We start from the raw sequence: 16,348 nt of genomic DNA, 5'->3' as shown, positions 1-16,348 counted from the left end.
GATAGATAGATAGATAGATAGATAGATAGATAGATAGATAGATAGATAGATAGCACAGGGTGAGTTGAGGAAGAAGGGGTGATATCTAAAAAATAAAATTAAGAGGTGAAAGAGGATTATAGTGGGAGAAGGAGAAAGGGAGAGGTAGAATGGGGTAAATTATCTCACATAAAACGGACAAGAAAAAGCTTTTACAGTGGAAGAGAAGTGGGGGAAGGTGAAAGGGAATGAGTGAATCTTATTCTCATAGGATTTGGCTTAAGAAAGGAATACCACACACACTCAATTGGGTCTGGAAATCTATCTTACCCTATAGGAAAGTAGGGGGCAAGGGGATAAGAGGGGGGGGGATGATAGAAGGGAGGGAAGATTGGGGGAGGGCATAATCAGAAGCAAACACTTCTGAGGAGGGACAGGGTCAAAAGAAAGAATAAATGGGGGGGTGGGATATGATGAAGGGAAATATAGTTAGTTTTTTACAACATGACTACTGTGGAAGTGTTTTGCATGACTACTTAACCTGTGTTGAGTTGCTTGCCTTTTCAATGATGGTGGGTGGGGAGGGAGGAAGGGAGAGAATTTGGAACCCAAAGTTTTAAAAACAAATGTTAAAAATTGTTTTTACGTGCATCTGGGAAATAAGATATATAGGGAATGGAGTATAGAAATCTATCCTGCCTTACAGGAAAATAGAAGGGGAAGGGGATAAGAGAAGGAGAGATGGGTGATAGAAGGGAAGGCAGATTAGAGGAAAAAGTATTCAGAATGCACGCCGTCTTGGGGTGGGGGAGGGGTGAGATGGGGAGAAAATTTGGAACTCAAAATCGTGTGGAAGTGCATGTTGAAAACTAAAAATAAATAAATTAATTTTTAAAAAACCAGGGATGTATAAAAGCAGCTAAAGGGGATAAATGGGGGCAAGCTGGCCAGTTAGGAAGTAGTTATCACATTAGAAACAAAGTAGAGGTACCCCAAGCAGTTAATGGTTAAGGAAATTGTGGTACATGGATGAAATGGAATATTACTTTACTGAAAAAAAATACAAAAAATTAAGGAATTCTTTTATGAACTGATTCTGAGTGAAGAAAGTAAAACCAGGAAAATAATATATGCAGTAACTACAACAGTGAAAATGGAAAGACTAACAACAGCTTTAAAACCTTGAATGCTCTAAAATTAGTGCCAAAGAAGAATGACAAAATGTACCTCACTCTTTTTTTCATAGAGTGGGGTTGTGAGTGAGAGACATTGTATATACTGTCAAAGTCATTTGATATATTTTTTAGTTTTGGTGAAGTGCTTTTTCCCCCTCTTTTTTAATTCTTTGTTATAGAAGATGACCCTTTGGGGACAGGTAGAGGGAAAGATAAATTTGGAAATTCAGGTGATATAAAAACAAAAGATTTTGTTCAGTTGTTTTTCAGTTATATCTTACTCTTTCAGACTCCATTTTGGGTTTTCTTGGCAATGATAGTGAAGTAGTTTGCCATTTCCTTCTCCAGCTCATTTTACAGATGAGGAAACTGAGACAAACAGGGTTAAGTGATTTGCCCATGATCACACAGCTAGTCAGTATCTGAGGCCAGATTTGAACTCAGGAAGATGAGTCTTCCTGACTCCAGGCTTTGTGCTCTCTCCACTGCATCACGTAGGTGTCCCAAAACAAAAAATACCAGTTTTAAAACTGGGTATTAGCAATGAGTAAAGAGTTGGAGGGATACAGCTAGGAGTCATGCACTGGAGATGAATGTCAAGGACTCCACTTACACTTACTCTATGGAAGGAGTAGATATTGACGCTCTTTGTGCTGCCTTCCACGCTGGTGGAAGCCCAGTCAGACCAGACCATTTTTCCAAGAGTCACAATATGAAAGAGAATTTTAGGATAATGATGCAGACACCTGAAAATACATTCTCAAGCAATCAGATTACAGATTCCTGTACTGACATGGTCAGTTAAATCTCTGTCAATCAGTTACCATTTATTAGGTACGCAGTGCATGTGCAACATTGTATTGGGCTACACATGGAATTACAAAGATGTTTTGCCAATGCTACCAAATTTGCTTTGAATCTCCTGGAATCTTCAAGATATTTCCAATTCCTAGATGGTCATTCCCCTACTCCAAGAATGTTAGCAACACCAGAGGGGAAAGGATTATTATCTCCCTCCCCATACTTCCACCCAATCCTCACTTTCCCGATAGAGTTTCTTGGAAATGGAATCTGTATAGTTGGCAAGACAAATGGCAAAGGAAAAAAGATGAATTGTCTGCCCTCTGAATGTTTACAATGTTCTCCTAATACCCTAGAAGGAATATGGCTTAGAAACATCGTACATTTCAGTGAAACAAAGTTAGAGGATACAATTCCTCTTAGTTAGATTTACCAATAGTCTGGTTATTACCACTGTATGTCAAGGTTCTGTGATTTCATCTGTGTAAGTACTCCCTTCACCAATACAAATCACAATCCCACTATGCCCTTAGTAGGTATTCTTCTTGAATTGCTAAACAGAAAAACAAAAAGAGCCATTGCCTAGCAACCAGTCCTCTTCTAACTTATCTCGACTGGACAAGAAACATGCAGCCCATTTCTGGAACCATACCGCATTTGATCTTAGCCCAAATAAGTCAAGTAATAACAACCAACTGGTTTGGACTCTATGGTTTGAAAAACACTGTATGTACACACACACACATACACACACACACACACACACATACATATATTTGTGTGTATGTATAGGTATAGATATATACACATACATGCATATATGCACACGCAGACATACATATACACACATGTAGGTATAATGTATGTATACATATGCATGCATGTGTATACATACATGCATGTGTATATGTGTGTGTGTAATATATGTGTGTGTGTGTGTATATATATATATATGAAAATCTCATTCAATTCTCACAACCCTGTGGAGTAGGTACTATTATTATTATTCTACACATAATGAAACTGAGGCTAGGAATGATTAAGTGAACCAGTTAAAAAAGTGTCCAAGGATAGATTTGAACCTCTCCCTTCCTGACTCTAGGCCTAACACCTTAGTGCCTTCATCATGTGGCCTTCATAATGGTAGGACCTTCCAGAACTTGGGCTTCACTGACATAGTCTTCAAGAATCCAATACCACTTCCATGCTAAAACATCCAAATAGAATATAAGTGGGGGTTGATTATTGTATTTTTTAAGGAAGATAGTAGATGTTGCTTTTACTTTTCCTATGCCCTTCTGCAAAATGGATATGAGGACATTATTAAAACTATGATTTAGAAGCATTTGAAAACAGTCACTAAAAATCATTCTCTTGATACTGCATTTCATTAATTTCTATGAAATGGCAGTGCCAGTTGATAGCAGTGCTCAGAAAAAAAAATTCTGAGCATTGCCATTAAATGCTCAGAAAGTTCACTATAAAATTGGCAGGTAGATTAGCATATGTAATAGCCAAATCAAATAAGTACTATATGATATGTACAGACTTTCAAGTGCCATACTCCTAAACAATATTGGCTATCTTATATATTCTATTAATTTGATGTACATGATGAGAACCCAAGGTTCTTCCACTCAAAAATCACATGAGGCCATATTATTTAAATTAGGAGATACATGAGAGTTCCTCTAAGATTATTTAGTTTATGATGCTTCATCTATGTATTTTCAAAACTCTTCTTATGCTTCTTCCCCCCACCTTTTTTTTAAGGCCACTATATGTATGTGGACTCTGTTTACGTCAAGCACTTCCAAGAGGTTGCCCAGCTCATCTCCCCAAGGACAACAACTCCCATGTCTGGCTGCCTGTCTTTTTATTACCAGCTCCAGCAAGGAAATGACAATGTTTTCACCCTTTATACCCGGGATGCCAGTGGACTTTATGAAGAGATATGGAAAATTGACAACTCTCTGAGTGAAGCATGGAACCTAGCTGAGGTTGACTTCAGTGCTCCATACCCAATGGAGGTATGATTAGTTTTTCCTGTGGCTACAGTATGTTCCCCCCCCAAAGTCTTTCAAATGAAATCTGCCAAAATGAAATGGAAATAAGTATAGTTTTATACTCCTATTTATCATTCTTTTCTTTACAGCAAGATGTATCTTTCGTCAGACCAAGGAATAAAATGTCAAGCAGATTTATTGAACAATTCTTTTATGTAGATCTTGAAATAAGTACAGTGGATAATAGGGTAGCGCCTCCTATATGCCAGGCATTATGCTAGGTGCTGGGGATACAAGTACAAAGAATCAAAAATTCCTACTCACAATTATGTATGTGTTTGTGTGTGTGTGTATACATACATATATATACAATAAGGTGAATAGATACAAATATATATAAAGTAGTTAAATGCAAAGTAGTTTGGGAAGGAAGGCTCCAGCAGTTGGGGGAATCACACAAGGCTTCTTATAGAGGATGATACTTGAGCTGCATCTTAAAAGAAGAAAGGTACTCTTTTGTTCATTGTCACCAGTTATCAAGATTTCATTTGGGAGAAAGACAAAGAGAAAAACTTTATTTATTCATTCATTCATTCATTCATTCATTTATAGCAATAGCTTCCTAATTGGTCTCCATGCCTGAAGTCTCTCTAATCCACTCTCCAAACATCTGCCAAATCATTCAGCCTATTATATTCCTAAAGCACAGGTCTGACTTTGTCATTATTTCGCAAACCATTAATGAGGGCTTTGCACCAGCTTTAGAAGTATATTGCTTCCAGAGAGTGACATCCCTCTCTACCTATAGAGATGCCTGTGGATGAATGTCCAGGTAATACTGAGGAGGGTTTTTGTTGTTGTTCAGAAGTTTTAGTCATGTCTAACTCTTTTTGACCCCATTTGGAGTTTTCTTGGCAAAGATACTGGAGTGGTTTGCCATTTTCTTCTGCAGCTCATTTTATAGATGAGGAAACTGAAGCAAACAAGGTTAAGTGACTTGTCACATAGCTACTAAGTGTCTGAGGCCAGATTTGAACTCAGGAAGACGAGTCTTGTTGACTCCAGGCCTGACACTCTATCCACTGAGTTACCTAGCTGCCATTGAGGAGGGAGGAAATTATAATAATTGCCCCCTTCTGAAGTTTCTGTTTTAGGAAATCCCATAACAACCAAGATCTTTAGTCAATGTTTGCAATGCTTTTGTTATTGATGATAAAGTTTATTCACTAGTATATACTAGATATATATAGATACACATATCTATATATATCTATATATATATACATATATATCCTAATAGTATATATATAGCATTATTCATTCATATCTCTCCATTTTCACTTTTCTATTAGCTGCAGCATTTCCCCTTGTTATGAGAGATATTTTGCTGTAAGTACTTTTGGATAGGACTACCTGCTTGTCCATTACATAGACGTAAAAAAATGTTATCTTTGATTCCTGATACAATTGTTCCATAACACTCCACCTCGAGTAATACTGTGTCTGCTTCAGATGATGTGTTATTTCCTAGCCATTTGTCACACGAAACTTGTAGCCCAATGGAAAAGTTCCTATGAGCTCAGAGCCTAAAGAGGGAAGAAAATTATGTGCCTTCTACAAAAGTCAAATGACTCATAGTCTTAATGATATGGGCCTATTCTGCAAACTCCCATCATCCTCACTTAAACTCCTGGGTTAAAATGTGTTTTTAATGGAGCTCTTAAAAACATTTTTCAATGCCAGCATCAATGCTGAAAAATTTCAATTCTAGACTTTAATCTGTTTGAATATAGCCCAGTGTGTCTTGCATGTGTCTGATTATGAAGGAAAGCATTTGAATCTTTTCTCTATTATTATTCATACTTACAAATATCCTAGGAAAAGTCCCATATACTACAGAAATCAGTGACATTTACTTATGCGGCTTTCCCCCAAATAATAATAAAAAAAAAAACCTCAAGAATTTTTTCTCCCTTTCTCTAAATATGATTGGCAACATTGAGTCTGCCATGACCTGAACACTCTAGGGAAATAGAAATGTGTGTATATACACATACACATATATACATTTTTTTTTTTTAAATTTCAGCTGCTGAGTAAAATCTAACTTGGTGATCCGGGGATTTTTCAGCCACAGATTCCCCAATTGTCTTATAAATTTAATTTTCCTTCTTCTCCCATGGTCCCATTTCTCACTTCTCTCCAAGGTCTCCCCTCAATGTGCTGGAGCCCAGATGTGACTTTACTTTTTTTGTATTATATCACCATCTCTAGGTGATCAAGTGCATGTACTGTCCATTGTATGTTGAAATGATCATAGAATGTTATGTGGAACAGGGACCTTGGATAACATCTAACGAGTGGATAGAACAGTGGGCCATGAGGGCCTGAAGTTAAATCCAACCTCAGATACTTATAACCTGTGTGCCCCTGCATAAGTCACTTCACTTCTGTCTACTCAGTTTCCTCATCCATAAAATAGGGATAATAATAACAGCATCTACCTTACAAAGTTATTCTGAAGATAAAATAATATTTGTAAAGCACTTTGCTAAGCTAAACATGCCATATAAGTGCTAGCTATTATTATTTTTTTTTTCTGGTCCAAACTTCTTTATTTTACAGACTGAGACCCAGAGAGGGGAAGTGATTTGCCCAAAATTATGCAGTGAGTTATTGTATGAGATAGTCCAAGAACTCATATCTTCTGTCTAGTGCTCATTCCCCTAGACATGCTGCCTTACATTATTGACTGACTTAAAATAGGGTATACTCTGAATTGAATGACTTTTCCAGCTCTGGTGAAGGATATGTATTGATGTTTGAATGATTCTCACCTCATGTCTTTATGGTCAAAGGAGTATTTACAAGATTCCTTGGGTTTAGGAATACAGATCATAATAGATGTTTTACAGGGACTTATTATTATTTAAATTGTTCATTCATTTTAAAAGTATTTATCAGCATTGACTATGCACCAAGTCACTGAAAATAGGACAGAAAGAAAACCAGTGCCTCCCCTCATGGAACTTAAAATCTACTGGTGTTCTACCCAATTTACCATGCCTGGGCAGGTTGCAAGCTACTGGAATGAAAGATTTTGCCTCTGTTATTGGGGGAGGATTTGTTTTACCCTTTAAAAAGTTTCTGATCGATTGTAAGCTCCTTTGATGACAGGGTCTGTTTCATTTTTGTCTTTGCATCCCCAGTGCCTAGCTTAGTGCCCACCATGTTGTTGGTGCTTAATAATTGCTTATTGATTGATTCTTTTATAACATTTCATTATTGCCTTTTGTCTTTACACCAAATTTTTTTCTAGAAGTGGGAAATCCTTTCCTCTTTGACACTGAAACAAAGGTAGCAAAGAATAATAGCAAAGAAAAACAAGGGATAATAGCAAAGAAAAACAAAGAATAATAAAGAAAAAAAAAAACCTGATACATTGATCCTATCTGATAATGCGCTACCTGGCCTGGCCATAATCCTTCCTTGCCAGGATCATACAGCTAGAGCTGGAAGGGATTGTAGAGGTCATCTAGTCCAACCCTTTCATTTCAGGTAAGGAAACTGAGGCTCAGGGGGATTGAGACTTGCCCTAGGCCACACAAGTAGGAAAGTTGGAGAGATGGATCTCTCCACTCTGCCACCCTGCCTGCTGAGCTAGAACTTCCATTGATTCTTATTCATCTGTCATTGATTTCTGCTCTTCAGCTTGTTAGAGAATTCCACATGTGAGGCAGAGAAAGAGCCCACTCAAATGAAATGGAGTTCCCTGTGGAGAGCAGAAAGCAGAGGCCAGTCTAATCTCTCTCTGCACAAGAGCCAGTATTCCTTTCACTTCGTTCTGCCACTCTGACAGCAAGTTACTTGCATGTCATAGCTGAGACCCAAGGGGAGAAAAGGGAATTCACTAGGAAATTGAAGCCTGGTGGATTATTTCTCATAATCCCTAAAAGTGGCTATGGGGTATAAAGGACATTGCCAGATATTTTGTCCTACAGCACATGAATCAATTAAATAGAAACTGAATTTGCATCATCTGTTGGCCTTAACCAGGACATCATAAATCTTGAGTAAGAGCACTTAAGTCAACCCACAGAATATTTAAATAGTTGATAGAATGTCATTTTCCTTTGCAGGTTATTTTTGAAGTTGCTTTTAATGGTCCCAAGGGAGGATACATTGCCCTGGATGATATTTCTTTCTCTCCAGTTCACTGCGAAAACAAGACAGGTAAAGAATCTCATTTTCTGTTTCCTCCCCTCTAGTTTTCTCCTGGACTGTATTCTCCTCATGTGATACATTTTAATTTAGCCCCACAATTATATTAGTCCCTGCCCTGGATGCAAGGGCCTTATCTAGGCTTGAATGAGCTGAGTTCTGGACCTTGCTCAACAGGACAGAGTGTAGATATGGGCAAGCAGGAGGTGTTAATGACTGTGTGTGAGGATGGTTGAGGTACTGAGAAGAAGGTGTGGTAACTGAAAAATTAATGTGAGGAATTTTGCTCAGACAAGGATGAACTCTCCTAACTTCTCGGGGATCTGGCTGTCATATTCCCCTCCTAGGAGTGATACCAGGAGGTCAATAGGAGGCTATTAACTCCAGGACTCCAGGATAAAATGCAAACTTTTCTGTTTGGCTTTTTAGAGCCCTTTACAATCTGGATCCAGCCTTTCTTTCCAGGATTATCTCACACTCTTCCCCTTTCACTCCCTTTGTGCTTCAGAACAGGCCTATTTTCTCTTACTGGAACTTTCCATTCTCTTTCCTGCCTTCATGTCTTGCACAGGCTGTCCCTCGAATGGGAATGTACTTTTTCCCCTCTGCCTCTTGGAATCCCTAAGTTCTTTTTTTTTTTTTCCTTTTTGGCAAGGCAATTGGGGTTAAGTGACTTGCCCAGGGTCACACAGCTAGTAAGTGTCAAGTGTCTGGTCTGAAACTGGATTTGAATTTAGGTCCTCCTGACTCCAGGGCCAGTGCTCTATCCACTGCACCAACTAGCTGCCCCTCTTAAGTTCTTTTAAGGCTCAAGAGCCACTTTCTATAGGGAGCCTTTTCTGATTCCCTCAAGTTGTCCAAGCTTTCTCCTCCTAAGTATCAGGTATAGGATAATTAGCTCAGTGTTTTGCAAATAGTAAATGTTTAATAAATAGCACGATGTTTTACAAATAGTGAGCATTTAATAATTTTTCCATTCATTTTATTCATTTATATGTACTTATCTGATCATTTTTTTAATTCCTCTGATAGAATATAAATTCCTTGAGTGCAAGAACTGGTTTTCATTTAATCATTGTATCTCCAATATCTAGTACAATGTCTTGTGCATAGTAGGTGTGTAATAAGTTATAATATTAGTAATTATTTATTATTATTATCATTAGTAATTATATTAGTAATTTGTTATATTGGATTAGCTTCTGTTTCCTCTAGGGCCCCTTCACCTTTTTTTATATAATATAACTGGATCTCCATTTTTGTGGGCCTCTATTTTTATTAAGTATGAATATGACTTACCATCACCGTGGATGACATAGGGATAGCAGATTTAAAGCTAGGAAGCACCTTACAAATCACCTAATCCAACTACCTCATTTTATGGAAGAAGAAACTGAGGCCCAGAGAGGTTTAGAGATTTGCCCAAGGTTGCATAGAGTCAATATTTGAACCCATTTCCTTTCATTTCAAATCAAGCTCATTTTCCTTAAGAAGTTCTGAGCTTCCTTGCTTATTAAGTACTTATGATAAAAGAATGCTGACTGCCTTAATTCTCTTCAAGGGGATATTGAGTGAGTTGATTAACTAATGATGGCAAAGCCATACAGATTCATTATTGACTATATAAATGTTGAATTTACATCTGCTTTACATACTGAATTTACTGTTTCAATGTCTCTGATCCAGACATTCCAAATGTCCTGATGGTAATGGTCACATCATATGCCATAGTTTCTTTATGCTGGCTTCTGATAGAGAATTACAAGCACTTAATTTTATATTTTCTCTCACAAAATGAACATTCAAGTTATATGTCTTTTCCATGAGAACTGTAACTCTCAAAAAGGGATGGAACATTTTTTTCTTCCGGCTTAACTGGTTAAAAACAGCACATTTAATTCTGGGCATTTTAGGACTGGAAAGATAAAGATATTTGGGGAAAGGGGCAGAAAAATTGTCCAGACCTCAGTTTTCAAGGAGTTTCAATTATTTGAAAGAGCATTAGAAGTTGAAGGGACCCAGTCTGGTCATCAATTGTATCTGCTTGTTTATAGCTTCTTAATGGGCTGTCTGTCTATCTGGCCCATAGAGGATCAAACCAGATGTCTAAATCTGACCTCTGGGGTAAGACTTTCATTTAGGATATGACTGTTGCCAGTTTTGATCAAAACTCTGGTGAGGTGTATAGGGGATGTGACCTGAGAAAGGTAATTATTTTTATAAAGAACGTGAACTGAAACTACCCCAGACCAAAAGGAATTGTACTAATCTATTGAACATAGAACTGAAATATTCAGTTTTTACTGAACTATGAACCTTTTAATGACCCCATGCTTCTTCCTGAAATAAAGGACCAACTTTTTAACTGTGTTTGCTTATGGCATTCTGTATGACTGAAAGTCACCCAATACAATAGTCTCTGCAAAATTAAAGGTGTGGGTCCCTGAAAAGGCAACAGAGAGAGAGGGGCATATGGTACATGGAAGTAGCTTGTGGCAAGCTACCAATTAAATATTACACAAGAGAAGAGCCATAAAGAATAACATAAAATAAATGCATGCCTGGAAGAGAAGGTGGGATGGTCAGATAGTGAGAACAAAAGGTGTTGGATATAGATGCACAATTCAAAGAGATTTAAGTGCTTGAAGTTAGAAAGAACTGAGTTCAAATTCTGCCTCAGATACTAGCTGTATGACTCAGAACAAGTCAAAACCTCTGTAAAATGGGGATAGTAAAACACCCACTTCACAGGGCTATTGGGAGTATCAAATGAGATAATAAGATAAAATAAGATAAAAATAAAATAAGATAACCTTAAAGCACTGTATAAAGACATTTGTCAGAGCAGCTAGGTGGCTCAGTGGATAGAGCACCGGCCCTGAAGTCAGGAGGACCTGAGTTCAAATCCGGCCTCAGACCAAACACTTGACACTTACTAGCTGTGTGACCTTGGACAAGTCACTTAACCCCAATTGCCTAAAAAATTTTTAAAAAAAGACATTTGTCCTCAGCTCAATTCCCCAAAGCCAAAGGTATGGGTTATAGTGTGATTTGTATAAATATCAAACAAAAAAGATAAGACCAACATTTTGTCTTAATATTGGGTGGGACACCCCACCCCCACCCCATCCCTCTCATTAACAGAAGGACATGGATAAGCATCACATGGGATGGGCTGCAGTCTGCACCATTGAGTACCATAAATGTAATTAGAAATCCTTCTAAGTATTAAAGCACACCCTAATGAAACAATTAGAACCAGAATCCAATCCACATTCTGTGCAAAACTGCTTAACTAGAACAAAACTGAGACATCAATATAGTCTCAAAATAGGTTAATATTTCAAATCAAAATAGTATCCAAATAGGCCAATATTTCACTTGGTTGGAGCTCCTTACTCTTTTACATAGAATTCCTCAAGCCTTCGTTCTGTTTGTTAATAATACCTTGCACCTGGGTTGTTTACTTTGAAATTCTTAATTTTTTATTTTTACCAAGTCAGAGAGATTTTCATGAAGTGAGATTCATATGCACATCTACCAGGCTGTCTGAAAAAAGTGCAAATTCTTTTCTGCTACATTTTTAGTTAAGATTAAGAGTGGGGAAGAACAGAAGTTTGGTCCTTTTGCCAAGGGAGCTAATCAATTTTAGTTGTTCTGACTTTGCCTAGAATAATGATACTTACTCAATAATTGCATCTACAAATAAGCGTGTTTGCAAGATATATAGGTAGGAAGGAAGGGAAGGAGGAAGGGAGGGAGGGAGGGAGGAAGGGAGGAAGGAAGGAAGGAAAGAAGAAAACTTAATAAGTGGCTACAATATGGCTAAGCTGTTGAAAAAAATTCAAAAGTGAGCTGTTCTCAAGGAGTTTACTCTCTAATAAGGGAGAATACATATGCAGGAAATGGAAGTTAGGGAAGGGGGTTCACTAAATGCTTATATTAGTATTCAGTGTCTTTCGTGTATACTGGGTTCTGATAACCAAAATCTGGCTAATAACCAGAAAACCATCTACTCTCTATCAAAAGCCCTGTCAGATGGAAACTGAAAAGGGAAAAAAAAAAAGAGAGACCTAAATTGTTGTTAGCTGGAATCTGCTTTATGACTTTCATTTAGCAGATGTTTGGTTTGACTCAAAGTCTTAGAAACCAAGCCCTCTTACTTTATACTTGATATTTATGTTTCACATCTATTTTAGGGCCTTCTGTTTCATCAGAAAATGTCCAATATTTTGGCCTTATCTTGCATCTTTGATGCCTGGAGAAAAAAAATATCATACTGTGCCCCAAATCTTTGGCCTTGGGTAACTGATGTGAGCACAAAGCTGCTTTTAAAATCTATAGGGCTGATGCTGGGTTCAGCTCCATAGGGCAGAGTAAAAGATGAGAAACACCCCCAAGTCTTCTGAGTTTCTTACTTATTGTGGCTTAGACATGGATTCCACCTTAATTAGGTCTTCAGTATCAATACCTAACCCATCTAAGATCCCAGCTGGGAAAAGCAATTAATTTGTTTCCGCCTCTTCTGATCTTCACAGTCCTTCAAAACTTTCTCATTTTATTATCTTGTTTGGTTTGCTAGAATTCTACTTTACATAAAAGGAGGGTTATTTTATCTTTCTGGGCCATTTTCAGAGGCTTCCAGCTGCTTGGTTTTTTCCCCTTTATTTCTCTAATATGTCATCACTATATCATACAGCCTAATTATGACATTCATAGAATCCTATAGCTTTAGAACTGGAAGGGCCCTTAAAAAATCACCTAGTCCATGGGGTAGTTAGGTGGGGCAGTGGATAGAGCGCCAGCCTTGGAGTCAGGAGGATCTGAGTTCAAATCCAGTCTCAGACACTTGATACTTACTAGCTGTGTGACCCTGGGCAACTTACTCAACCCATTGCCTCACCAAAAAGCAAAAAATAAGTAAATAAATTTGGGGGCAGCTAGGTGGCACAGTGGATAGAGCACCAGCCCTGGAGTCAGGAGGACCTGAATTTGAATCCGGCCTCAGACACTTGACATTTACTAGCTATGTGACCTTGGGCAAGTGACTTAACCCCATTGCCTAAGCCCTCCCCCCCCAAAAAAATCACCTAGTCGAACCTGAGAATCTCAGCTCTGCTGCCATTGTGTGATTATGGACAAGTCATTTAAACTTCACTGGGCCTCAGTTTCCTCACCTGTACTCCACTGCAAAATGAAGGGTTTGAACTATATGACTTCTAAGGTCCTTTCCAACTCTATATGTACCTTCATTTTACAAATGGGGCAAATGAGGCCTAGAGAGAGGTTACATAACTAAGTCAAGTTTATACACATGGTATATAACTCAGGCCCTTGGTCTAAGTCATCTGATCCATCTGACTTTTCCATGGCTAGGTGGTGTGGTGGATGGAGTTCTGAGACTAGAGTTATGAAGATCTGAATTCATATGTGGCCTTAGATCCTTACAAAGGAGGTGACCTTGGGCAAGTAGCTTAATCTGGGTCTGCCTCCATTTCCTCAACTATAAGATGGGGATAATAACAGGAGACAGGGAGGATAGAAGGGTCTGGCATGCCAGGGTCCATGGGGTCACAAAGAGTCAGACACAACTGAACAACAACAATAACAGTACCTACCTCCCAGGCTTATTGTGAGGATAAAGTGAAATAATAATGGCAAAGCACTTAACACAGTGCCTGGTACAAAGTAGGCTCTTAATAAACCTTTGTTCCTTTCCCCTTCCCTCCCTCCTATCACCCATGTTGTCCACTTCTAGAAATTTAACATAAATTGAGCTTGTTTTCCCAGCAAGATTATTTTCTTGGTTTTTATCAATTAATTAGTCAACAGATCTTTATTATGAGCTTACCATGTGTCAGGAACTATGCTGGCCCTTGGGGAGGCAAAGACAAAAATCAAAGAAATAAAACTAAAATAAGTTTCGGTATATCCTGCCCTCAAAGGGCGAACATTCTGTTGGGGAAAACAACATATACATAAAAGAGTCTATGCAAAATTGACACAAAACATATACAAGATAATTCTTATAGAAGTGCTTAGCAGGCCTTGGAATCAAGAATACCGTGATGTTATCAGACAGCTTCTCACATTTTAATTTTAGATTTTCCTTTCTGAGATTTTTTTCAATGTCTCAGACAAATTCTTTCTTTTTAAGGGATATTCCTTTAGGAATGGAAATCTATTTTTTTGACTTACTAAAGAATATGATTCCAACTTCAGAGAGTGTGTTTTCAAATGCCTACCAAGTTGAAATCATTTGTTTACATGGAGATAAACAGAGCCACTAGTCTATTTTTATCCTGTGTAATCCCTCTTAGCCATTTGATAAATGTAATGCAATTCTACCACAGTATTGATTTTTTTGGGAGGAAGGAGGTGTAGGTTCTGAGTGAATGATGGGATGCACTTGAACTTTTCTAAATTGTTGCTTTGGGGAATGACCTTCTAATGCCTGAAGTAGACATTGAGCTATATGCTTTGAGGTGTGATCTGAGTTTTCATTGCCAAGTAACAGCGGGGTGACTAACCTTGAATCCATTCATTGTTTAGACATGGCCTTGCATATGTTCATAATAAGAGAGCCCTTCTTGGTGATCTGAAGGTCTCATGTGATCATGAGGACCTTGTCCCAAATCTGACCAAAAGGTCACCATGAATGTTGAAGCTTTTCAGGTGATTTATTAATAGAGTTTTCAGGATTAGACCTAAAAAGCAGAAATCATATCTATTCTGAAAAGGTAATCTAGGGTGAGATACTGTTTTTATACTTTGACAAGCTCTCTAAATATTCATAAAACCTAAACAGCAGCAGCAGAATCACAGATAAAGCGATTATTCTGACTTTTTGAAGAAAACATTACCATAGAGATCAATGATTTTCTTCAGACAGATAAACACATACCATTAATGTCAATGGAGCAAAGCTAAAGAGATCCTAAAATATCCTAAAAAGAGAAAGCTGTCTGTAAGTATTAAGAGAATAGTGACTATCCAAAAAGGAATGTCATTTCAGGAAAACACGACCAAGATTCACAAAGGTATCTGTGATTTCATGAGCATGGGGACCTTCTAGGATGAGAACTCCCCAAACCAAATTATAATCCATCTATAATTATAACCCATTATATCTATAATTATAACCCAGATTATAACCCAGCTATAACTTTATAGATAAATCCTGGTAAATTACCTAAGGCACAGAAAGATTAAGGATCTTCCCCACAGTCACAATGCCAGTAAGTGTCAGAGACAGCATTGAAACCCTCGTCTTCCTGACCCTGAGCACAATACTGTATTCTCTACTTTATGCTATCTCTATTTTGGAATTATATTTTTGGGGGGAGAGGGCTAGTTTAAGGGTTAGAGTCCAGATGCACGAGTTCATTGGTATAACACTCCCAGAGAGGAAACGACTTCTCCCAATTTAGGTCAGAAACTCTTCTATAAGTTAGAGTCTCAAGAGAGCTGCCTCTGGGAAATAATCTTTGTGAAATATCTACTTAGAATTTTTACATTTTTGTTTGAGTATCTTTTTGAATTGTGAAGGAACATGAAAATAAATGCCAAAGGTCTTGATGCGTCATATCTTGATGGTAAATTATCTTTTGGAGTCTGGATCTTATGTACTTTAACAGGGAATACAGAAGAATGTGAAGGGACGAGGGGTCCATAGGGAATACAAAACAGATTTACTCTTCATGCCAAAAAGATGGCTTGATGATAACATGTCAGCAGGCGAGATGTGTAAAATATTTTTGCCTATCTGATTTCCACAGTCTACCCTGAAGCAAAAAGCTGATGAAAATGAAGCAATAAAAACACAATCTAACAATTGTATAGTACCTGACAATGTGCCATTTGCACTCATTCAATCAATCAACAAGTACTTATTTAGTACCTACTATGTGCCAGACACTTTGTTAAATGCTAGGGACATGAGACAAAAATATCAACCCTCAGTCCTCAAATGGCTTACCAGCTATCAGAGGAAACATTGTGTACATATAGGAGGGACAAGGGCTGGATCTATGATTTCCTTGGCACATTGAACTCACAGTGACAGGTTGACATCTTCCCCACAATTTATACTTTTAGACAGTTGCCTAGCAACTCAGTGATTTGCTCAAAATTTCATGGCCAGGATGCATCAGGGACAGGGCTTGA

The 16,348-nt window shown here is 37.9% G+C and overlaps 1 protein-coding gene across 1 annotated transcript in view; it reads left to right on the top strand.

Annotated features, from left to right (window-relative positions):
* MAMDC2 (MAM domain containing 2) overlaps positions 1 to 16,348 on the top strand; it is a 221,995-nt gene that overhangs the window by 125,609 nt on the left and 80,038 nt on the right. The window contains exons 6-7 of the mRNA XM_027839070.1: positions 3,729 to 3,985; positions 8,101 to 8,194. Coding sequence (XP_027694871.1) covers positions 3,729 to 3,985; positions 8,101 to 8,194 — 351 coding nt within the window. The remainder of the gene's footprint in view (positions 1 to 3,728; positions 3,986 to 8,100; positions 8,195 to 16,348) is intronic.

Source organism: Vombatus ursinus, unplaced genomic scaffold (assembly GCF_900497805.2).
Source record: "Vombatus ursinus unplaced genomic scaffold, bare-nosed wombat genome assembly UNPS02014832.1, whole genome shotgun sequence".
Taxonomy (NCBI): domain Eukaryota; kingdom Metazoa; phylum Chordata; class Mammalia; order Diprotodontia; family Vombatidae; genus Vombatus; species Vombatus ursinus.
This window is presented reverse-complemented; position numbering and strand designations above follow the sequence as displayed.